The 24,687-nt window shown below is 43.2% G+C and overlaps 1 protein-coding gene across 1 annotated transcript in view; it reads right to left on the bottom strand.

Annotated features, from left to right (window-relative positions):
* Ror1 (receptor tyrosine kinase like orphan receptor 1) overlaps positions 1-15,676 on the bottom strand; it is a 393,376-nt gene extending 377,700 nt beyond the window's left edge. The window contains exon 1 of the mRNA XM_058581546.1: positions 15,298-15,676. Within this exon, the coding sequence (XP_058437529.1) occupies positions 15,298-15,388 (91 nt within the window). The 5' untranslated portion in view covers positions 15,389-15,676. The remainder of the gene's footprint in view (positions 1-15,297) is intronic.
* Between the last annotated feature and the right edge of the window lie 9,011 nt (positions 15,677-24,687).

Raw genomic sequence — 24,687 nt, 5'->3', positions numbered from 1 at the left:
TGGTGAACTAATGTGTCAAAATAAGCCCATCTATAACTATCGATATTATTTGTAAATGCATAATGGGCTATGGGGTAGTGCCTCCCAGACACTTTTCTCCAGTGGAGCCTCCCTGAAGTACCTTCCTGACCCTCCTCCTCCCTTCCCATACTTCCTAGGACAACCCCCACAATGCTCTTCCAGAACCCCTTCATCTTTTTCATGCTCCCTACAAGGCTGACCACAGAAGGTCCTGTGGTCCCTAGCACCCAGCCCAGTGCCTGGCACCCAGCAACCAGCAACCCTGATGTGCATGCCAACCAAAGACCAGCTTGACTCACAGCAGCCAGGCAAGAATGAAACAGCCCAGGCTTCTCAGCCTCAGCCCCCCGGAAGCCCAACCAAAACCCTTTCTCTCTTCTTGCATGAATGAAAAGGGTCCCAGCCTGATGCAGATAGTCAGGGGTCCTGGGGCCCTAAAGAGTCTCATAGGAAATCCAAAGAGACTTGGTTTTTTCGGACCATTTTTGCATCCAGATGGCTTGCAAGTTCAAACCTTAGAGCATCCTAAATAAAAGAAAGGAGAGAGGAATTGCTGCTCCCCAGGGGATGTTTCCCTAGTAAAGAGACCCCTTTCAAAATTCCTGAAGAAAGACAGGGGAGCAGGAGGGATGGAGGGAGGAAAAGAAGGATAAAGATGCTGCTGGTGGGGAGGAAGCACCCCACCTCCATTCTGAGCCTGCAGGCTCAGTCTCTTGACAGTATTTACTGCACCTTCCAAAAAGAGTAGTGCATGTGAGAGAAAGATAAACAGGGGGATGGCCACACAAAAACTGAATTTGTTGCCAATCAAAAGAAAATGACACTGATTTATAGCAGCAAAACCCAGAGTGATCACAGATTTCCCATGGCTCAGAACCCACAGCAGGTCTCACACCAAATGAACTCTCTCCCAGGTTGGAAAGAGACAGTTTTGGAAGAGACAGCCTTAAGACATTCAGATGTTCAAAGATGCATTTTTAAATTCCTAGATAGAAGAGCAAAGTAAACGAGAGTTAGCCCAACCTGTAAGAAGTGAAGTCCATTCACTTGACCACTGGGCCATTTTACTGGCTAGGGAAGTCGAAAATCAGGCCCGTGCTGGGCATGGTGGCACATGTCTATAATCCCAGAGGTTTGGGAGGCTGAGGCAGGAGGATTGCAGGTTCAAAGCCAGCCTCAGTAATTTAGTGAGGCTGTAAAAAACCTAGTGAGACCCTGTCTCAAAATAAAAGAATAAAAAGGACTGGGGACTTGGCTCCGTGGTTGAGCACCCCTGGGTTCAATCCCTGGTGCAATTAAAAAAGAGAGAGAGAAAGAACCAGGCCCAACCTAGGGACCATCCAGCTGTGATAGAGAAGATATTACAAGCATACTCATTGCCCAGGTACACATTCAATAAATTGTAATAAAATTCAGGGTGCCATGGAAGTAAGGAAGTGGGAACCCAGTCTAGTCTATAGTTGGGGAAGTGACATCTGGGCCAGAACAGGACTTTGGCTAGGGGTAGAGAAAGGTGTTCCTGTGGGAGTGACAGCCCTGGAAGACCCCAGCACAAAGATGCCCAGTGAGACAGGACTGGACGGTAGGCAGACTGGGAAGGTCCACCAGAGAGTCGCACTGGAGAATTCTTGACCGTATTTGTAGCTGTGCACCCTCCCCGTGCCCCGCTTCCTTTCTTTAGGTAGGATTCTTTGGTTTTAATTTCCTGTTGCACCTGTAGACTTCCTTCTAGACACCATCTCTCTCTTCTTCTGCCCCTTTCACATGCTCATGCAGACATTTCCACTTTGATTTTTGCATTTTCAGAAAAGCTCAGAAGCAGTCTGTGGCAGCCCTACCCGCAGAAGTGACTGGGTGTTTCAGCTGCACTGGCTCCACCCACTCGATAAAAGGCATCAAGTCAATATTAGATCACTCTCTGCTATCTGCTATGCTTTGAAAATAGTTTGTCCCCTCCAAAACTCCATGTTGACATTTGATTGCCACTGAGACAGTGTTGAGGCCTTGAATGGGTAATTAAGTCTTTAAGAAGGATTAATGCAATTCTCCCAGGAATGCCAGGCCACCCTCCTACTTTGCCTCTTCCACACATGACCACTGGGCCTTCTGCTTTCCTACCACAGAAACATGAGCAATAAATGTCTTTTCTTTATAAATCATCCAGTCTCAGGTATTCCGTCACAGCAACAGAAAAAGGACTGAGTCTCTCAAGCACCATCCTGAGAACTCTTCAGTAATTTCTCTCTTCTTTTATCTACAAAACTTACTGTCCACACCTTCACTGAGGCACTTAATTACACTGAATTTAGCATTCACCCAGCATGAATTTAGTGATTTCCTACCAAGGAAGATGGGCTGGACTAGACAGCAATTAACTAACACAAGACCTGGTCCTTGCCTAGAAATGGGCAGAATAGAAAGAAGCTGCTTATGACCCTGGGGGAGTTCCTCCACATGTCTGAGCCTCTGTTTTCTCTTCCGAATACCAGTGTGCCCTCCTTTAATTATGCATGTATAAGAAATATTAGAGTTTCTCCTTGAATGGTAGGATTAGAGGTGATTTTTTTGGTTACACGTTTCTGATTTTTTTTTTTAATAGATACATATTTTCTCATCAAGAAAGAAAGAAAGAAAACTTTTCCTTTTAGGTAAAAAAAGCAAGATCAAACTTCATTTTGTGGTGATGAGTGAAACAAGGGGTTTGCATGGCCAGGACACAATAATCTCATATTTGAGCCTATGAGTGCAGACAAGAGCCGAGGAAGGTGGACAAGAGACTAGGCAGCTGTCAGGCCTGCCCAATGAGCAAGTCAGGTTCTCTCCCACACACTCACTTCTTTCTCTGGGCACAAATGTGACCGAGGCATCTCTCAGCCCCCCTACCCCATAAGAACTGCCCCTAAGTCCCAGGCAAAGTCTATGATTACCAGAACCATAGTCAGCCTGGGGAGTGAGCATTACATAGGCAGCCCCCCATAACCAGGTTGGAGCAGCTCCTTTTGTGAATTGAGGAAGGGGCATTTCCCAGGAGAGAGCAAGAGAAAGGGGACTGGAATCAGGGCAATCATTCTGGAGAGACAAAATAATATGATTCCACCTCAAATATGAAATGCCTTGCCAGGGGTATAGTCCCTAGGAGTGCTCAATAAATCATGGTGACGATTATCGCAAGGATTAAAATCTAGGCTACAACAAAGTAAGTGGCCAGGGCACAGTAGCACCCGCCTGTAATCTCAGCAACTAAGGAGGCTAAGGCAGGAGGATCAGGAGTTCAAAGCCAGCCTCAGCAAAAGCGAGGCACTAAGTAAGTCAATGAGAGCCTGTCTCTAAATAAAATACAAAATAGGGCTGAGGATGTGGCTCAGTGGTCGAGTAACCTGAGTTCAATCCCTGGTACTCAAAAAGTAAATAAATAAATGAGAGTGACTTCCGTGGCCTATGTGGTGGTAACTGGCTGAAGACGAAGGTGAGGGGAAGAGGGGCAGGAGGCTAAAGCAGGTCAGGGTCAGGGTGTTGCTGAATATGGACACTCTGGAGGCTGAAGAACAAGTGTGATTCAGCGAGAAGAGATGGAAAGAGGGACAAGCAGGAGCTGGATGTGCCGAGGAGGTGGGCAGGAGCTGGAGTAGACGCCCAGAGGCTGGAGACAGGGAAACGGCCCTGCACACAGGTCAGGCATTGTCTCCGCCTACCATTTAGAGGGTATCAATCTTGCCTCCCTAACAGAAACAGTAAACCTCCTACAGCAGAAGATACTGCCATATATTTCTCCTACATCCACTTTAATTGCTAAACAAATATTTAACCAAACGGAAGCCCCAGTGACTTCTTGGTAGTTCACACAGAAGGTATCACCTGGCAGGTGCAGAGGCCGTTCCTCTCCGGCCCTTCTCCCCTCCCCTTGGCTACCCCAACACTTTGGTCTGAGAGGGATTGATTGTTCGGCTGATGTCATCACATGAGGCTGCGGGAAGTCACTTTCACCAATGGCCTAGATTGGCTAAGAGACTTTGTAAACCTGAGGCCTGGGGCAAAGATGTAGGAGAGTTATTTGTAAAATGTTTTTGATCATCTCATCTATACAGTTTTAGCCCTGACATAATCATGAAATCTGGCAAGTGATCCTTAAAAAAAAAAAAAAAACCAAGGCAGGTGTGGTAGCACAGGAGTGTGATCTAACCTACTTGGGAGGCTGAGACAGGAGTATCAAAAGCTTGAGACCAGCCTGGGAAACTCAAAGAGACGCTGCTCAAAATAAAAAATAAAAGGGCTGGGGTGTAGCTCAGTGGCAGGGTACCCCAGGTTCAATCCCCAGTACCAAAAAAAAAAAAACAGTCACATTGCCCCTGACCACACCTAGGGCACAGTCCTGGACAGGGATTTAGGGATGAATGGAAAGAACAAACTGGGCCTGCTCAGCTTAGCTCTTTCTTCCTCGGTGGGTAAGAAGGACACTATTTGTCAGGTGTCCCCTAGGAGACCCCAACAGCAGGCTTTGCCCCAATGAAGACTATCTGGCCACAGGCAAAAAGCTCTTGATTCCTTGGCTTAGAGACTCTAGATGCAAGAGGGCAGAGTGCTATGAGCCTCATAGAGAATAAAAGGGAAAATCACCAATAGATCAAGGACATCATCAAAAATTGTCCCTGCTCACTATGGGCCATTTATACAGCTTAATCTTAAACAGGTCATGCCGGAGACTGCAAGTTCCTATCACAGCCCCCCTGAACAGAGAAGGAAGCAAACAGTCACTACTTCCTTAAGGTAAGCATCAGTGCCTTAAGGTGTGCACATCAGGACTAGTGCTTATCACACAGCCCAGGTGGGAAAAAGAAAAACAATACCCAGGGGTGGGGGTGAACATTATGCAAAAACTACCAAACACCTAGTGGAGGTGAAATCAGACAGGTTGAGGCTGGTGGACCTCTCCTGTGGAGAAAAGGCAGAATAAATTGCTTCCCTGTGCCCATGTCTAATTCCACGAAGAAATGGTGTCAATTTCCCATGAAGGACAGATAGGAGCCTTTCAAAGACGTCTAGGATTCGGGGCAGTGAAGTCCACGTTTGTCTTATGATGTTTACTCTTCTCAGAGCATAAGAAAGTCCCTATCTTTAGAACACTCACTTCATCATAACCTAATATCTCCCAGGGCCAGGCCAAGAAGTCAGCTTCAGAGTGTTGTAAAAATCAAGCCTAACATGGCACTGAGTTTTAGGAATGTTGCCCCATCCCATGCTGTGAAAATTTCCAAGGAGGAATTGCTGGTCTCGGTTCATGGATATAGCAGCAATCACGTGCCAACCAGAGACCCAGGTCCAGAAACTGCGCCAAGCACTTCCCATTCCTTCCCAGCCTGCAAAGTAGGCGCCCTTCTGCCTCCCATTTTACAGTTGAGGAAAACCCATCTCAGAGAGGTTAAGGAATTTGCTGACCTGGCAGGAAAATGGTGAGCCTAGTTTGGGGCCAAGATGAGTGGACTACCAAAGCCCTGCCCTTCCTGGTTCCTCTACCTGCTGAAATCACCAGCCCCTTAGCAAACTCCTATTTTTAAGTAACTTCTATTTGCAAGTGAATTTCTTTCTTTTTTTTTCCCCTCCCCCCTACCCCACCCTCTGTATTAGAGACTGAACCCAGGGGCACTTAACCACTGAGCCACATCCCCAGTCGCTTTTTAATATTTTATTTAGAGACAAGGTCTCACTGAGTTGCTTAGGGCCTTGCTAAATTGCTGAGGCTGGCTTTGAATTCGTGATCCTCCTGCCTCAGCCTTCAAAGCTACTAGGATTACGGCACCACATCTGGCACAAGTGAATTTCTTTAGTTTACAGGAATCCCTTCTCCAGGCCCCACCTACAAACACCTCTAAACTGTTTCAAAAATGATGGCTGATCTTGAAAATTTTGTGGGTGAAACAAGTGAGAACAGGCAAATTTGTTTGCTGGTGAAATAATACTGAAAATGAATCCAAGAGGCACAAATTTCAAACATCAATAGCCCTTTAGTGTAAAAACTACAGTGGGCCTGAAGTCAAAGGTGCTGCATTGTAGACAAGCACCAGCACCTACTGAGTGGCTGTGGGTGAGCTGCCAATTGATTTAAAAAGGGAAAGACAAAGACAGAGAAAAAACCCTGTTACATTGGGCTATTGAAATTAAGGTTAATACTGTACATGAAATAATTTTGCAAGCTACAAAGCCCTATATAAATGGAGGCTCTTGTTATAATTATTTGACTCAGCTACTTGGCTGGGATCTTATACAAAACTTTAATCATCAGATAGAGTTGTTAAAAAAAAAAAAAAAGCAGAGATGCAGGATAGCATAATGATTAAGGACAAAGCCCTGGCCTCTGAATACCTTTGTGTCTTTCCTGTTTAATTCTCTGTGTGGTCTCGGGCACACACATGCCCTCTTTGTGCCTTGTGTCCTTATCTGAAAAATGGGAATAACAGCTTATGCACCTCATAGGGTTGAATTGAAGACTAAGTGAGTTGAAATACATCAAGAACATGGGGGTGGGGAGCAGCAATAGATCAAGGACATCATCAAAAATTGTCCCTGGGGCTGGGGTTGTGGCTCAGTGGTAGAGCGCTCACCTCGCACATGCGAGACTCTGGGTTCAATCCTCAGCACCACATGCAAAAATAAACAAGTGAAATAAAGGTGTTGTATCCAACTACAACTAAAAAATTAAAAACATTAAAAAAAAAAAAATTGTCCCTGCTCACTATGTGTGTACAAGGCCCTGGGTTCCATCCCGCACCAACAAAACTAAAAATTAAATGGTACTTGGTACACGGTATGTGCCAGTTATTACCATTCTCGTGATTTCCATCAAGCAGGCAAAATGTGAACTAGGATTTAGTAGCCTGCACTATAAAACAAACTGCAGCAGCAAAGGGAAGAAGACAGGCTTCCTGGTTCTTTGACTAGCTGTCTTGAAACACAGGACACCCTCTGGCGAGGAAGACAAGCCAATGTCCACCTCCCATGAAACTCCCCCTCTTCCTTCTCCCCTCCCTTTCCCCCTTCACATGCAAAAATCAAAGGGTACCACTCAAGGCTTTCTTTCTTTTCTTCCCTCTCCCATCCTTTGGAGACCTGTTTAACTCCCCCCCCCCAGGCCCATCTAAGAACCCAAGCCCATCTGGGCCAGCCCCTGCAGACCAGGGTGGCCAGCTGCAGCTGGGGCAGATTCAGCCCTTTCCCAGCAGGAGAGTGTCCAGCTCCTCTCCTCCAAAAACCTTCCTAAGAATCCACCCCCAAAGACCTCTCCCTTCTCAGGATTCTGCATATATAATCACCAATTCTGTACTCACTGGCTGTATAATTATTCCACAAGTGCCTATTTTATTGCCCTTAAAAGGTAAATTCCCCAAGGGGAAAGGCCAGTCACAGTTCTTCTAAATTCCCCAAAGTACTGAGCACAATTCCAAAGGCACCCTGAGGTCTGATTCTATAGAGGGAGCTGCTCCACGTGAAGTGGTCAGATGCAAACTAGAGTCCCTATTTTATCTTTACAATGCTGGTCCTGACCCACTAAACTGATCTCAAGGCACACTGTGGTCTACAGACTAGAGTTAGTTAAGGTAACGTTAGCAGCTGTAACTGAAAATCCCCAAATCTCAGCCTTACCAATAGATGCTTGACTCTGGTTCATATAAAATCTAAATCAGTATGGCCCGGCAGGTGGCTTTCACCATGGTAGAGTGATTAAGGGAAGATCCCCAGCTCTTTCCATCTTGTGGCATCTTCAACACATGACTTCTAAGATTGCCAGCCATCTGGGTACTTTTTTGTGGGTCAAAGCTACAAGTGACACTCAATACTTCCAACTCATTCCATTGGCTAGTATTTGGTCACATGGCCTCAATTAACGGAGAGGGAGCTGGGAAATATGGTCATTTAGCAAATGTGCCCAGCAAGAAAGAGAAACAGATTCACTGATCAGCTAGCAATTGCGGCCACAAATCTGCTATTTGCAAAACCATTCAAGGCTATGACCATCTTTGTCTCTCCAGTGGGACCACCAGGATATTGGCTTACATTAAGAGCATAGAAACTGTAAGATGAATGAATGAAGGAGGGAAGGTGGGGGCAGAGTTACAGGAGTGCTGGCGTTCATTCATGTCTGGGCGTCATGACTGGCTCCCTGACTCTACACAAAGCCAGGCTGCAGACAGGAGGAGAACAACATCAGAGAAACTCTCCCGGGTGTCTATCCTTCCACATAGGAATGGCACAGCTACTCGATCTTCCAAAACCCACATGTCAATGAAAAGTGGGGGTAAGTGGCTTTGGCAGCAGATATATCCTGACCAGGTCTGTCACTGGCCAAATAGGGACAGCATATGTATGGCATTTTCATGAACTATTTTATACATTCCTCTGATGAGCCTGTAAAGGAGGCACTAATGTTCTACTTTTGACCCTCTAATTCCCTGAGAATTACTGTCTTCCATCCCTATGTTCCATGGCCCTTCTCCACAGCCCTTTCCTAACAGTCACTGGTGGGAGATATGGTCAGTGGGTAGAGGTAACAAGTCTGTCCACTGATGCCCCATCACATTTTAAGGATGGTCAAACTTGAGAGTCAATACCTTTATTTTATTTATATGTGGTGCTGAGGATCGAACCCAGGGCCTCGCCTGTGCTAGGTGAGTGCTCTACCACTGAGCCACAACCCCAGCCCTTTGAGAGTCAAAATACCTAGGTTCAAATCCCAAATCCCAGCATAATAATTGCATGAGGCTGGCCAACATACTTACCTCTCTGAGCCTTCATTTCCTCCTCAGTTAAACTAAGATCCAAAGTCCAGCCTCCAGGGGTTGCTCAGACATATAAATCTACAAAGAGTGATACCGGGCCCACAGTAGGTGTTCAAAAAAGTAAGAATTTCTCTCCTTCCTCTTTCCAAGAGACCAGGAATAATGTTCTATTCCTGGGCACTAACACCATATCTTGCACATAATAAATACAAAATAAAGGTTAGTTGAAATGCATTGAAAGACAAGTTCTACTGCTGAAAAACAAAAATAAAAAACATAAACTCTGCCTAGTCTCCACAAGTTCTTGTTATCGCCCTTCCCCCTTCCCACACACTTCATTACTCTTCTCTCCTTGGGTAACATGAACTTTTTTTGTACTCAGAAATTTTAAATGGCTAACAGAGCACCTCAGGATTCTTTCCTCTGGCCATTATCCTTCTCTTTCAAGTTGTGCTCAGCAAGATTATTTGGATATTGGAGCTAAAAAACGGTCAGATTACAAGTGGACGTCCCTGAAATGTAACATCCCCCCATTGCAGGATTCTGGAATTACACCAAACACCAGGGAGGGGTTGCTCTTCCCCAAGAGCTCATGGCTCTGAAAAAAGCCTTTGTTTTAAGGCTCTGCAAAACTGCACTGTGGAATCCCCTCCCATGGGGTCCCCAGCACTGGTCAGAGGACTGCTCAGATCCAGAGCGTCTCCAAGCTTCCTGTAAAACAAAACACTCAAGAGTCTCAAAATACCATAAAAACTGCTGCTCTCAGAGCCTCGGCTACATCTCCCAGCATAATGATCCTTGATTTGGAGTCAAATTTTCCGATTTCTCCAGTAAGCCCTGGATTGGGGCGACTGCTACCATGCTACACATTCAGCAGGTCTTAGGTGCTGTTGGGAGCTTTCTGTCCTTGACATTCTCTAATTCTCATAAAAACCCTGTAAATCAAATATGATTGTTAACCCCATTTTACAGATAAGGAAACAGAGGCTCAGAGGGTAAGTAACTTTGCCCAAGCAAGCATCAAAGCCTCCTTGTAAACCCTGTCTATCTATCAGGTCCAAATCCCATTTGGTTACACCAGGCCACCTCTTTAAATGGCTTTCAAAGAAGGTCCATTCTACATAGAAATCCTTAAAAAAATAAGCAGTCTGAACCAGTGGATCCTTTAGACTCCTTCTTTTTTTTAATCTCAAAAAAATTAAAAAAAAAAAAAAACTATGTTGCTATGGAGAAAAAGAGGGAAAAAGGAAATGTAAAAAGGCCAAACATTATGAGACTTCACTTATCAGTATTTAATAACAGTCTCTGGATCAAAACTCCATAGAACCTTATTTATGGACAGACAGTTACTGTTACACAGGGCCTTTTTATACAACCTTTTCATCTGAGGATGTTGTAGCCTTCTTCTGCCTTTCTATTAGTGAGAGATGGGGTGTGAAATTGGCTAGCTCCGCCAAGATGATCCCATTAAATTATCTGCCCTCTTCCAGTGTAATTCACTCAGGGGCAACAGTTGGAGCCTCAGGCTCTGTGAATGTCCAAGTTCTGACATGGGGGTGTGTGTTGGGGGGGGGGGGAGGTTCAGGTGTTGGGGCATCCCAGGGACAGAACATCAATGCGCATTTCTCTGCCTTACCAAAATAAAGTGGATGCCACAATTATCCCATTCCTAAACACACTGAAAACCCCAACTGAGCTTACTGCAACAAAGAGAGAGCCTTTTTACTGCTGTTTATTTTTATTTTGTATTCGTTAGCTTTTTAGATATTCCTGGCATGCAAGTCAGGCCCCGTGTAACAAGCAGCTGCATTTAGTTAAGGGTTTTCGAAGAGTTCCCCCCTCCCCTCCCCTTCCAACTCCAGAGAATTTTCTCAGACTCCTAGAAGACTATTCCTTTCTCTTCGTGTGTCCACAGAACAGTCTCTCCTGTCACAGCCGAGGCCCTTCTGTTTGAAAAAGAGGCCCCCAAGATTTGAGTGCTTCCCAGTTGGAGCTGGATCTGCCAGGATCTGGTGCTCACTGGAACTCTGAGCTGGCAATCGGCTCTCCCTCCAGAGAGCACTCCTATAAATCAACGTCCCCCCCACACCCAAGTTATATACCAAGATGCAAATACAAAAGCACTTCATCAAAATATAGCTCATCACTAGCTGGAAGGAACTGCCAGACACACTCCTCAAACCGCATCAAAAGTTGCAGTTCATTACAAAAATGTAATTCTTCCAGATCCAGAAGCCCAGGCTATCACAGGCGCTTCTAATGTATCTCAGAGTTACAGCAAGACAGACTAAGAGAAGGCCAGCATTGGAAGGAAAATTGGAATAGGCTGTCTCCAAATCATTTCTTATGTACTCCAGGTGACGGGAAAGAAAAACTTGCCTAGAGTTCCCTTGGAAAACATGGGGAAACCACTAGTCTGTACATTAAAAGAATATAAACTGTAAGAATTAAGCTAAGAGGGATTGTCTATGACAGTAGTTAGTTAAAATAAATACATCAACTACTAGGGCTTGTAAGAAGCCCAATAAGCCACATCCTGGCTGTGTGACTTTAAGAAAATAACTCAACCTCTCTGCACTTATATTCACCTGTCTTTAAAATGATCTGGTTATGCCATCTCTCTTATGGTGGTGTTGTAAAGATTCAGTGAGTTAATACTGGTAAAAGGCTTAGAATAGTTACTGATCCACTGTAATGATTATATTAACTGTTAAATAAATTGCAAAACAGGGGCATCTCAGAGTACTTGGGACATGCAGTCTTAGTTACAGGGACTTGGCACCGTTCATCAACTTCTTCCAGGCCCATTGAACAGCCCACCTGGAGAGAGCAAAAGTGGGAAGTGAGAGGAAATGAGAGGCAGAGCCTCCATGGAGTGGCTGATCTGAGCTAAACCCAAATCCTATAGCCAACACTCAGTCCCTTTCAACCTATCCAGGCAGCCAGTGTCTGCCCCAGCATCACGAACTGCAGTGGGCCTATCTTTAACAGTTTTCTTGGAAAGTCTGATTATACCAATAAACATATAACCATAAAAATGAACAGGAATTATCATTTCTGGGGGTTCATATATCCTCAATTTCACATACCGCACCTCTAGGCTAGTGCTCTTCCCCAGTACTTGACATGTATGGTTTTACTTAAATCTCAAAACACTTTTAAGAGGGGGCTGGAGGTTATGGCTCAGCGGTAGAGTACTCGCCTACCATGTGCAAGGCCCTGGGTTCGATCCTCAGTACCACATATAAATAAATAAAATAAATTCATTATGTACAGCTACCAAAATAAATAAATAAATAAAAACACTCCTATGAGGCTCAAAGAGACTAATCAACGTATGCACCGTATGGAAAAAAAAAGATTTAAACCCAGGTCAGTTTGTGCTGGTAGCCATTAAGCTATACTGTCAAGTTCCACTAAACTCCTTCATATCAAAAAATGGGGCAAGTAAAGGAAAAAAATCTTTGAAAATATGGTATGTTGCATTTTTACTAAAACACACACACACACACACACAAAGCAAATCATAGCAGAAGTTTAAATCCAACCAAAATAGTTATTCTCTGTTCATTCAACAAAAATTTAGGAACCACTTTCTCCACTGTGCCCCTCTCTCTATATATGCCATGTTATGTAGATAAACACTAACATCAATATACATATGGTCTACAAAGCATGTGGTTGTCCATTAAATACTGTGTGAAATTTTCAAAATATTTCAAGTGGGGGTAGGTGTTCATCATCAAACCATGGCCAAATCTGATGCTAATCTGGATGCAAGTAACATATTCAGAAACTTCAGAAGTCTGACTTGTAGCCTATATTCACCATGCAGAGGATGGAGGAAGGGCAGAACAAAGTTGACTTTTTTAAAGGTCTCCTAATTAAATATCAGGCAGATATTTAATTCCAGGCATCAGGGTAGCAAAACAGCCTACCAGGTATTGATATTAAATTGGAAATTAAATGTTTCTAAAATACTGCCAGAGATAGCTTGACTACACACACGCTTTATCCTGCCTCTGCGTGGCTCCCCCTAGCCAGTCAGGTAGGATTTGGGAGCATCTCAAATAAAGAGGAAGCTTGCTGCCTTGGGCCCTCAGTGCCTTCACCAGCAAAGCTGACAGTCTTATTGCCCTCAGGAGACTCCTATTCTAAAAGTAGACAGGACAGACACCTATTCAAATGGCAAAGGAAGGCTTACAAAATGACAGCAAACACACCTCCCTGTGGCTTCAGGCAGCCAAACCACAGAATCAACAGGACTCTGAGAAAAACTCTAACAGGTTCCTGAAGCCTTGAGCTCTGGGAGCAGAGATGGGACTTCAGCTTCCTACAGAAGCTGAGCTTTGCGCAGGGACACATGGGGAAAGCAACAATGAGTGTGCCAGAAACATTACATCGAAACATTTCTTCTCCTGGCCAATAAAATAGAAAATAGAAAAGTGATGGGAGAAATGCTGAGCATTTTTTAAAATTAATAAGTGAAACTTATATCCCCTTGAGCTGATTTCCTGAGTTACCTTAGTTACCTTAGGAACCTCAGATGAAAGCAAGTCGGAGGTCCACTAGAAGTCCTGTCCCCACAGAAAAGAGCAAACCTTCATAGAAATGGAAAGAAACTTACAAGACAATAATAACAGGTTTGAGCTCATTACTGCAGAGTATGAAAGAGGCAGTACTTCTCTTTTTAAAAAAATTTTAGGCCCTATAAACAGTAAAAGAAGACAAAATTTGAGTGGCTGCCAGAAACAAAATTGTCTTACACTCAACAAAATCATTGCACAGACATTTATTTAAAGGTAGATTACCAAAAAAGGTGAAATCCTCCCTCCTCCTCTTCCTGCCTCCTGCCAGGGGCTATCATCTAAAAGTAATCACTGCTAAAAGGTTAAGTACAAAGCAAAGAAGTCCACAGAGGAAATAACCAAATTAACCAAGGCCCCAAGCCAGGAGTTCTACCTTAGATAGAAACCCCCCTGGTTATCTCTGCCTCTATTTGCTGGGCAACTGGACTTCAGAAGGATGTTTAGGTTGTGTTGGCAGCCGAGGCCCATTTTCTACTTTTCACCCAGGTGTTGTGGCACAGAGCCAGATGTTTGGCATCACCAAGCAAAACATCCATGTGACCAAACTGTTTACATTTCATTAGGATTTTCCATCAGTAAGAAGCACTCCCCGCTGATGTACATCTTCATTACAATTAGGGGCTGTATTTACCCTGAGGAGCTTCCAGATTAGTACAACCACACTACAGGATCAGTTTCAGAATCCTTCTCTGTGAACGCTGCTCCCTCTTCCCAAAATCATCTCTAAGAAATCAGAATCCACACAAAACTTCCCTCCAGAGTTCTTTCTAACAAGAACATTATTAGCTAAGTTTTAGTACAAACTAATTGTGCGGTTACAGTCTAAGTAGTGACTGGATCTTTTTCCCCTTAACTGCTAAGTAAGGCATTGCCTTTTCTTTACCTAAACACAGCGCTCACTTAAAAAATGAAAGATGCAAGATAAAGGAGCAGGGACCTAGTGATCCGCACAGGTTTGGGGCTGGGAGTGGGGGAGGGAAGAACCCGAGGGCTTCAGCACCACCTCCTCAAGGGATGCATGTTAAAAGTGAGGCCCAAGACCCCGGAGACTTTAATCAACTTTCCCCCTCCAACCTCCAAAGAATGAATCGGTTGTCTCCACAGGCGCAGCCAGGCTCTTCCCTCTCATTGTGTACCGGCTCAAACACAGCAAGGATCCCAGCTTCCCGCAGCGAACTAAGACGCTCCGGCTGGCGGTGGAGTCTTTCTCTAACTGTTGCGATTGTCTTTGGAGATTACCAAAATCAAGTATGCATTAGATGGCTTTTCCCCCCTCGATTGTAACACACACACACACACACGCACGCACACACACACACACGCACACCCAGAGCACTTTGGAGCCTCAGGTCTCCTCTGACAGCACATTTTGCACAAAGTGGCAGCGGCGGCAGCAGCGTACACGTTTCGGCCTCCATGGTGACCCTCAGGAGGGCCAGAGGGCCGGGGCGGTGGAGATGCAAGGCCGCGGGAACCCCAGCAGCACAGGGCTTTTGTTTGCGCCGGTTCGCGGACCGCCTGGGCTCTCTCGCAGGCACCTCTGAAAATGCAAACCCATCCTGGACCGCAGGATAGATTACTGAACGTCAGTTAGGGTGCTCTAAGAGTCCAGGAAGAGATGGGAAGACGACCAGCGCGGAAGTGCCCCGATCACCCCACGATCCTCAAAGTCCTCTACGCTTCCTGTCAGTGCTGACAACCGATGCACGGTGCAAAGGAACAAATCCCCGGGCGCACCCGGACCCGCTGCTGGGCTCCAGGGCCAATCATCGCCTGACTCCCCCGCGGCCCGAGGCGCGCTGGCAAGATACCGGGCGAGTAGTCGGCCGCCTCCCCAGAGGAGGGCGCGGTGCTTGCCGAGTGCCCAGGGCGCTGCTGGTGGACTGAGGGGCGCTGGGGCCGGAGCGGGCGTTTCTTACCTTGCGCAGCAGCCCAGCGCGCGGCCAGCAGCAGCGCGGCCAGCAGCGGCAGCAGCGGCTGGCGCGTCCCGCGGCGACGAAGCCGGTGCATTCCTCCTTTCGCGGCGGCGGCGGCGGCGGCTCTCCGGTGGCGCGCAGAACATCCACGGGCTCTCCCCGGGCTCCCGGCCACCTCGTCCGGGCCGCTAGCGATCGCAGGATGCCTGGGGCGTTTGCAAAGCTCTTTGTCCCTCTAACCTGCTCTCTCGCCTCCGCCGGGCAGTCTGCGGACCCCGTGAGCGCGATCCCTCTCCAGTCCTCCGGCTTCAGCCTCGCCTCGGCCAGCCGCTCAGTCCTGAGCTGTCCGGATCACTATCGCCGACAGCCAAATCTCCTCCGCTCAGACTCGAGAAGAGCGTACCCTGTGCCCGGGGCGGCCGTCCCGGAGCCCCCTCGGTGGAGGCTGTGGCGGCTCCTCCCGCTCTCCGCGCTCCCTCTCTCGCTCAACTTGTCACTTTCCACCAACTCTCCAGCCCAGCGCCCCAGCCCCGACCAATGGCAGACGCGGGCTCCGGCCAGCGACCGCTCAGCGCCCTCTGCTGCCACCTCTTAACACCCGCACCCTCCCTGACTTCCCAGAAAGTGGAGATTCCAGCCGCGCCTCCCTCACGACCACCCTCCCCTCCCCCTCAGGGCTCAACCCCGCCGGTGGACCAGGACGCCAGGGATCCTCAAGACCATTTGACAAAAATGGGGAAACCGAGTCTCAGAGAGTCTTGCCCAGGCTCTGAAGCCATTCCGTGTCTTCATGACTCAGGAGACTCAGATTTTTGAATAAACCTCTGTAGCTTTTAGCTGTGACATCTGGTTAATAGAACATATATTGACATACAGTAACCTTTGGATTTCCTTTTGCCACAAGTATTGCTTAAGAGAGAGTTCTTACACAAATAATTTATGTGTGCCCCCTTTTGTTTTGAATTTCTAGTTTCATTGCATTGAAATCAGTGTCATCTGAACTGCTTCCTTTGGAAGATTAATCTAGGATTTCTCTGTGGTTAGTTTTTGTCAATGTCCCCTGTCCTCTTGAGAAAAGATGTTTCCCTGTCTTCAGAATATGAACATAGGAAGCTATATCAATTTGATCCTTTTTATATTCATTATATTACTGAGGTCTTCTATATCTTTGCTTATTTTTTGGACCCTGGGTTCTTCCATGGGCTAAGGGGATCACTAATGTCTCCTACTAGGAGTTCACCTCTCCTGATTAGCTTTATGAATTTTGTAATTCACAAATACTCTTGATAGTTTGATAGAGATGCTTGTCAGTCTTGCCCTAGAGGAACACAAAGGAATACAGAATCTACCAATAATCCCACTGCCACTTACTAAATACCTCCTGTTTGCCTGGTGTCTTATATGCATTTGTTCATAAATCCTGTATTGACATTTTTTAAAAAATTAAAATTGCCAACTGCTTTGCTTTTATATATATTATGCCCCTATAACAGTTTTCAAAACTGAGATGCAAAAAATATACTCCAAATGACTTGTCCACAGATATTATGGACCATGGGTGGCAAAGCCAATACTCAGACTCTTTCCCATAAGGGGATAAGGATTCTTCACCAGAGCTTGGTGTATCAGAAGCACTCATTAAGGCAGAGGACAGGGGTCATTGCTGCTGCTATAACCTTTAAGACTAATCAGCTTTAGAAATAAATAAAAATTTATTTTAAATAAAGACTCAGCTTTAGGATTTTATACTATACAGTCACTTCATTGAGGGCAAGAACTCTGTCTCAATTGTCCAGGTATCCTGGGTGCCTCAAACAGTACCTGGAACACAATAAGAGCTGGATCAGTGAACAAAGTTTAGACCACCATTTGGAGAATATATATTTTAATGAATTAATTTTTTGTAGTTGTAAATGAACAGCATGCCTTTATTTTATTTGTTTATTTTTATATTCAGTGCTAAGGATCGAACCCAGTGCCTCACACATGCTAGGCAAGCACTCTGCCATTGAGCCACAGGCCAGGAGAATATTTTTTCTCTGATTAGTTTCTTGTCATATTTGTTGGGGGATGGGGGTCCTGTGTTCCCTGGCCCAAAGTATGTCCCAGCAGATCATAGACTATAGTTCCAGCCCTGAGCCTTCAGGCAGGTAAATGACTAACCCATGTGGCACAAACAATTGCTCATTCTTCTCCAAGACTTCAGGGCAGAAGCCCTCCCCAGCTGCCTTGGTAGCCTTCCCCCTTTCTATAACTCTGACCTGAGGTCAAGAAATGATAGACAGAGGGGCCTTGGGTCAACCAGTTCATCACCCAAATAGGTCTGTCCTCCAGGTTTCTCTGCCTGAACCTCATTCAGTCCTGTCTCAATTATCTCCACTCACTTGCCTGAGGAACTTACTGCACAAGGTTCTCTTGTTGGGAAACTTTCTTTGTCAGGCCCAGTATACCACATCCCGGAAATTAGATGAAAGTCAGTTACCCTGCATAGTGCTGGCAGGCCTCCCTCCATTGAGGTACAGCACAGCACTGATAGACAAGGAGCCTTTCCTGTCCACCCCCACTGCCCCAGCCCCTGCAGGTAACTGCTAGGCCAGGTATCTTAGGTAACAGAGGGCTGCCACCGCTGAGTATACAGAACTTAATGGCACTTTTATCAGCACTTAAACCTTGCAGGAACTTAATCACAGAATCACAGACGTGAGGAATGTGAAAGCTGGAAAGGGCTTGGAAATTAACTAGTACCCAGGACATTTCATTCAGGAGAAAGGTGGGACTTAGGGAGGTGAAATGTCCTTGCCCAAGGTCCCAAAGATGACCAGCATCAAAACTGGAACCTAGAGCAACCAGTGCAGACCCGGGTAAGCACTCTCTTAGTTGTCCAGGATTTAGCTCACTAGTTCCCAAAGAACAGGTTAGAAAAGACACTTCCTGCTTAAAAAAAAAAAAAAAAAGAAAAGAAAGAAAGAAAAAGAAAAAGAAAAGGGTGGGGGGATCAGTGGGCGTGCCAAAGAAACACTCATGCAAGTTCAGTCAATGACAGGCGGCACTGACTTAGGAGCACAGGCTGGGGGAGCCAGGCTGCCTGGGCTCATGCTCAGCATCTCTGTTTTCTGCTGTATCACCATGGACAAATATCTTTTTTCCCCTCTGGGCTTCATTTTCTCCTCTGCAAAATGGTGACGATGGGGCTGGGGCTGGGGCTTAGTGATAGAGCATTTGCCTAGCATGTGTGAGGCACTGGGTTCGATCCTCACCACCACATAAAAATGAATAAATAAAATAAAAATATAAAAAGTTGTATCTGTTTAAAAAAAAAAACACTAATTTAAAAAAAAAATGGTGACAATGATAATAATAGTATCTATAGTTCATCCTGTGCAGTTAAAGCAAACTTTCCAAGTAAACCAAACCAACTAGACCTTAAAAATAGCCTTAATCTGGCTTCAATTGCAAACACAGGTGAAACCTACCTTGAGTCATAACTGTAAATATAAGCGGAACTTAATGTTTCAAATAAATATTTATATTGGCAGAAATAAAACTTAACCCCAGTCAATCATAAACAGTCAATTAACCTACGATTATGTGATTGGGGGCTTTCCAACAAAATACCTTAAAAGGGCATTTTTGAAATTGCAAAACAATCAAATAATTTCTTTATTTTGCTTCTTCATTTTCCCAGTAAATACTTAACCCTCACATTTTTATTATTGGAAAACTAAGCCTCTTTTGGTCTAGTGTTCGCCAATTCTTGAACTGCTTCTTACTCAAATTCTTTAAAAATTTTATTGTGCCTCAGTTTACTTTTTTGACAGCAGTTAATGTTAATTATGAGTTAACTCATAAGATGGTTTTATAAGTATTTACCACAGAGTAGACATTTAATAAATGCTAGATATTATTGTTATTATTTACATAAGTGAAATTACTTAAGCCATCACAACCCCTCTAAAAATGATCTTGTCCTCATTTTTTACAGAATAAATGAAGTTAAGAAACTTACCTAAATACAAAATTAAGTCAAAAAGTTGGGACACCCCCACCCACATTAAATCTCTTTACACTATATACTCCCAGCACACTCATTGGTGGCATATGAGGAAGGCTACAATTTAAAATGTTCCTCTCATAGCCAGGCAAGGGTCATACATGTAACCCAAGCTCATCAAGAGGCTAAGGCAGGCTGGGCTGGGTCAGGAGGCTGAGATAGGAGGATCACAAGTTCAAAGGCAATCTCAGCCACAGTGAGGCGCTAGGCAATCTCAGCCACAGTGAGGCGCTAAGCAACTCAGTGAGACCTTGTCTCTAAATAAAATACAAAATAGGGCTGGGCATGTGGCTCAGTGGTTGAGTGACTCTTAGTTCAATCCCTGGTACACTCCTCCCCCCCAAAAAAAGAGATTAAGGCAGGAAGGTTGCAAGTTCAAGGCCAACCTAAGCAACAGAGTGAGACCCTATTTCAAATAAATAAAAAAATAAAACTGGGTTATATCTCAGTGGTAGAGCACTCCTAGGTTTGCTCCCCAGACCTCAAAATAAATAAATGAAGAAAGGAAGGAAGGCAGGTAGGCAGGCAGGCTTTAGTATTGTACAGACCTGACCAGTTAATCTGAGCAAATTTTTTAACTTCCTTATGGTACAATATTCTCATCTGTACTAAAAAAAAAAAAAAAAAAAAAAAAAGAGAGAGAGAGATAATGTTAGGACAATTTATATAAAGTCATTTTTAGTATACAACAATACATTTTAAACCTTAAATATAAAGTTCTCAACACAGCATTTGGCTTGGTACTTATTCAATAAGTTATTACTCTTTTTGTATTTTCCTCTAAACCATTCCTACATTATGGGGTGGGACATGGGGCATATATTTTGTGTAATCATACAACCTGAATTTCTAGCACAATCTTGATTTCATATATTTTCATCCATTAGCCTCCTGTGTCCATTTGTATCTGTGTAGAAAAGAAGATGAAAGCCAAAGTGATTCGTGTCATCATCAGAAATGCAGAAATGAGAAATCCGAGAACAGTAAAGGATTATTAGTAAAGCTACTACCAAGACAATGTATACTAACTATGACACTTCCAAAGAAGTCATAGAAGAAAAGGTTAGGGATCTTGGATATGGCACAAATTTCTTAAAGAACCATGAAAGCTCTGAAATAAAAATAATGATAAATTGGATTCTTCAAAATTAAAAGCTTTTGTTTTTAAAAAGATATTGTCATGAAAACAAAAAGCTAAGTCACAGACTGGGAGAAACTATGGCAAAACATACGTCTGACTAAGAACTTGCTCCTAGACTACATGAAGAACTCTTACAACTCAACGACAAGAAGACTAACAATCTGATCTTTAAAATGGGAAAAATCTTTAGCAAATATTTCACCAACAAAGATACATGAATGGCAAAGAAACCCATGGAAAGATGCATGACAACATTAATGATCAGGGAAATGCAAATTAAAACGACAATCAGCCACCACTATAAGCCTAAGAGAGTAGCTAAAGTTTAAATGACGAATCATATCAAGTTGTAGCAAGATTTGGAACAACTGGAACTTTGTTACTGATTGGAATATAAAATGGTGCATCCACTTTGGAAAACAGTTCTGTACCTGAAAGCTAAATCTATATCTATTGTATGATCCAGCCATCCCAATCTTAAATATTTACCCAAAGGACATGAAAGCGTATGTCCACACAAAGACTTATACATGAAAATTCATATCAGCTTTATTTATAATGGCCAAATTTGGCATCAACCCAAATGCCATCAACAAGTGAACAGTAGACTCTGGTATACTCATATAATGAAATACAACTCAGCAATAAAAAGGAATAAATTATTAATACACATAATAAAATGGATGAGTAGAAAAATAATTATTCTGAGTAAAAGAAGCTAGATTTTTTTAAAGACATATACTGTACAAGTCCATTTATATAAAACTCTAGAAAATGCAAACTAACCTGTAGTGAGGAAAAAAAAAACTTACCAACATTTACTTAGGTCAGGGAAATAGAAGGATGGATGACAAATGGGTATAAACACATTCATTATCTTGATTGTGGTGATGGTTTCATAGGTCCATACATATGTTAAGACTCAAAGCAGTTTGGGTCCAATCAGGAGATAAAAGCCACACAGGAAATTAAGCAGGAGAAGCTTAATAGAAAGAATCATTAACTGTGATTAAAGCACAGGCACAAAATCTAAGGAAACTATATGGTATCCTAGGGAAGAGAAAGATCACGCCAAGAATGACACACTTAGAAAGGAGTCAGATTTCACCTGAGAAGATGTGGTTCAGCCCACTGGATAGGAGAGGAGATTGCTGGTCTTGACAGGCTGAAGCAAGCTCTAGGTCAGCCTTTGGAGTGCAGGCAGGAGATCAGCAGCTCACGTATTAGCATTCAGTGAGAGTTTGGGCACTGATGTGGGCAGGAGGCCTTCAGAACATAGAGGTGGTGAAGGGATTGCAAAGAAACCAGCAACTCTCTGACCCTGGGAGCTACAAGTAGGCTGTGGAGACTTATGAAAGGAGCAGCTACCTGGTATATGACCCTCCAGGCCACAGATGACAGTATTTAAGTCACATGGTTTCCATACTGAAAAGGCTGTGAGAAGAATTATCATCAGGACAAAGCTAGAAGATGGCAGAGAGAGCAGAATCTGGGTCTAGGACTAGGATAGCCTCTACCAGATATCCTCATACCACCCCACTTGGCCCAGGGAGAAAAGAAGGGAAAAAAAAGAAGTAGGTGTGAAAGCAGGGTGGATTATGGAAGGGTACCAATATTCCTAGGAAGCTCACTAGTGACTCTCCTCAGTGTTGAAAGTAGGAGATGGGGTTATAAAACTGGGATTACTCATGGTAATGAGGATGGTAATATTCCAAAGACCGGCTGGAAATACTTAACTGAAGAAGCAGCAATTATTGTGATGAGCAGTGAGGTTGTAAGGGAGGTCAGCCAGGGTAGCCTGGCTCACAAAGTTATGGAGATGGTTAATACAACCCAGCATCCCTAGAGCCAAAGACAAATGGAGATGCAGGCAGCCAACAAGGGCATTATCCAAACCATTCATCCAGAGGAAATCAAGAATGGACAATCTGGAGGTGGAGGGCAGTTTCCCCAAGAAAAAAATAATGATACCTTCTGGCTGTAGTCTAGAACCAGTTTTCTAAATACATCAACTACATGACAGGCCAGATCCTCAGGAAAGTCCCTACCCCCCAATGCAGCAAATGCTTGAAAGAATAGCTCTTTATTAGAACCAAGCTATGGTGCAAGCTGTGGTCCAAGCTGTTGCTTTGGCCCATATGGCCAGGATACCTAGGCTATTAGAGGATGTTTGTGGTAGGGAAACATGTGTAGAATTAATGGCAATCTTCAAGAGGAGAGGACAGTTATAGGATACATAGCTTGGGTTCAGTGAGGCCTCATCATGTGAAGTAAATAATGATTCACTGTTCAAAAAACAGTATCCTCCTCATGATGATCAGAGCCAAATATTCCTGCTAAGATGGTAACTCTTTTATTTGGCTATTGGTCTCCTGTCATGAGAAACCTGAAGTAACTAGACAGCAGCTATAGCTTTAAAATTTAATGGGAGTCTTAGTGTAAACCTAATGGGAAAGTTCCTTCTATGGGGGCAGAGTTCAAGGTTATGGAGAGGGGGAGCACAAATTCCTTATATGCTATGCTTAAGAGATACCTACAGGTGAAATGGTGAAATATATATAGATATGGGTTGAAAACAGAAACACAAAAATAGATATTGTAATTAAATAATTACAAATGGTAATTATTTTAAAAATTATTATGGCTCTATTATCATCAGACAAGATAGTTTCAAAACAAAGAGCATCCCTATAGATAAAGAGGGACATTTCATAAAAATAAAAGACTTAATTCATGAAAAACACACAAAAAGCCTGAATTTATGTATGTTTCTATGTATGTTCCAAATAGTAGAGTATGAAAATATATAGGAAGCAAAAATTGACAAAACTAAAGAAGAGAAAATGAACAACCTTAGTTAGAGAACTGGATATTTCTTAGTAATTGATGAAGAATATACAACATTAAAAGTGACACATAAGATGTGAGCATTACCAGCCAACTTGGTTTCATAGTGCTTATGGAATATTATATCCAAAAATTGAAGAGTATACTTTTTTTCCAAGCACTTACAGACCATTCATCAAGACAGACCGTGTGCTGAGCAATAAAATGAGTCAGCAAACTTCAAAAGACTGAAATCATACTGTGTATCTTCTGACCATAAGTCATGTAAACTAGAAATCAATAATAAAAAGATATATAAAAATTCATGTACATTTGGGAATTAATCAATATTTTAATAACCCTAGATTCAAAGAAGAATTCACAAGGGAAATTAGAAAGTATCTTGAACTAAATGGCAAAGAAAACAACATTTTAAAATTTGGGGGATCACAGCTAAAGTGGTAAGAAGAACAAATTTATAATTTTAAATGTTTACATTAGAAAAAAAAAAAAAGATCTAAAACTGTGACCTAAGCATCCACATGAGGAAGCTAGATAAGGAAGAACAAAGGAAACCCAAAGACACTAACAAGAAAAACTAAATAAAACAGAAGATGAATAAATAACAAAAATCGGCAAAGCCAAATATTTGTGTTTTGAAAACACCATTATCTTTGGTAAAGCCTTAGTGTTAGTGATTTAAAAACATAGGTCAAACTTCAGGAACTATCAACACCAAAAATGAGAAAGAAATTCTAATCAGGTCCTACAGCTAAAGGCTCATGAATAACTTTAAGTCAACACATTAAACAATGAAGATGATATGGAATAATTCCTTTAAAAATGCAACTTACCACAACAGACAGAATAAATAGAAGGCTTAAATAATTGGGTATGTATAAAACAAAAGTGGAATTCTTATTCAAAAAGTTTCCACAAAAAACCCCCAAGCCCAAGTGACTTTACAGGTGAATTCTATCAAATATTTAAGGAAGAAATAAATCCAATGTTACACAAATTCTTTTACAAAATAGAAAAGGAGGGAGTACTTCCTAACTCACCATATAAGCTACCATGGCCCTGATAGCAAAACCTGATAAGAGACATTTCAATAAAAAGAATATTTAAACCAATATCTCTCATATATTAGATACAAACTTTAAAAGATATTGGCAAATTAAATCCAGCAATATAAAAAGGATAAAATATTATGACTATATTGGTTTCATTCTAGTAATGCCAGCTTGCTTTGATATTCTAAAATTAATCAATGTAATTCACAAATTTAATCAATATAATTAATAGATTGAAGGAGAAAATTGTCTAATGAATTAAATAGTATCATAAAAAGTTCTTGGAAAAAACCCAACCACCC

The sequence above is a fragment of the Marmota monax genome, unplaced genomic scaffold, assembly GCF_021218885.2.
Source record: "Marmota monax isolate L192 unplaced genomic scaffold, Marmota_monax_Labrador192_F-V1.1 WCK01_AAM20220418_F8-fsc00023, whole genome shotgun sequence".
Lineage (NCBI taxonomy): Eukaryota > Metazoa > Chordata > Mammalia > Rodentia > Sciuridae > Marmota > Marmota monax.
The sequence above is the reverse complement of the archived record's forward strand: the minus strand, read 5'-3'. Positions and strand labels throughout refer to the sequence as shown.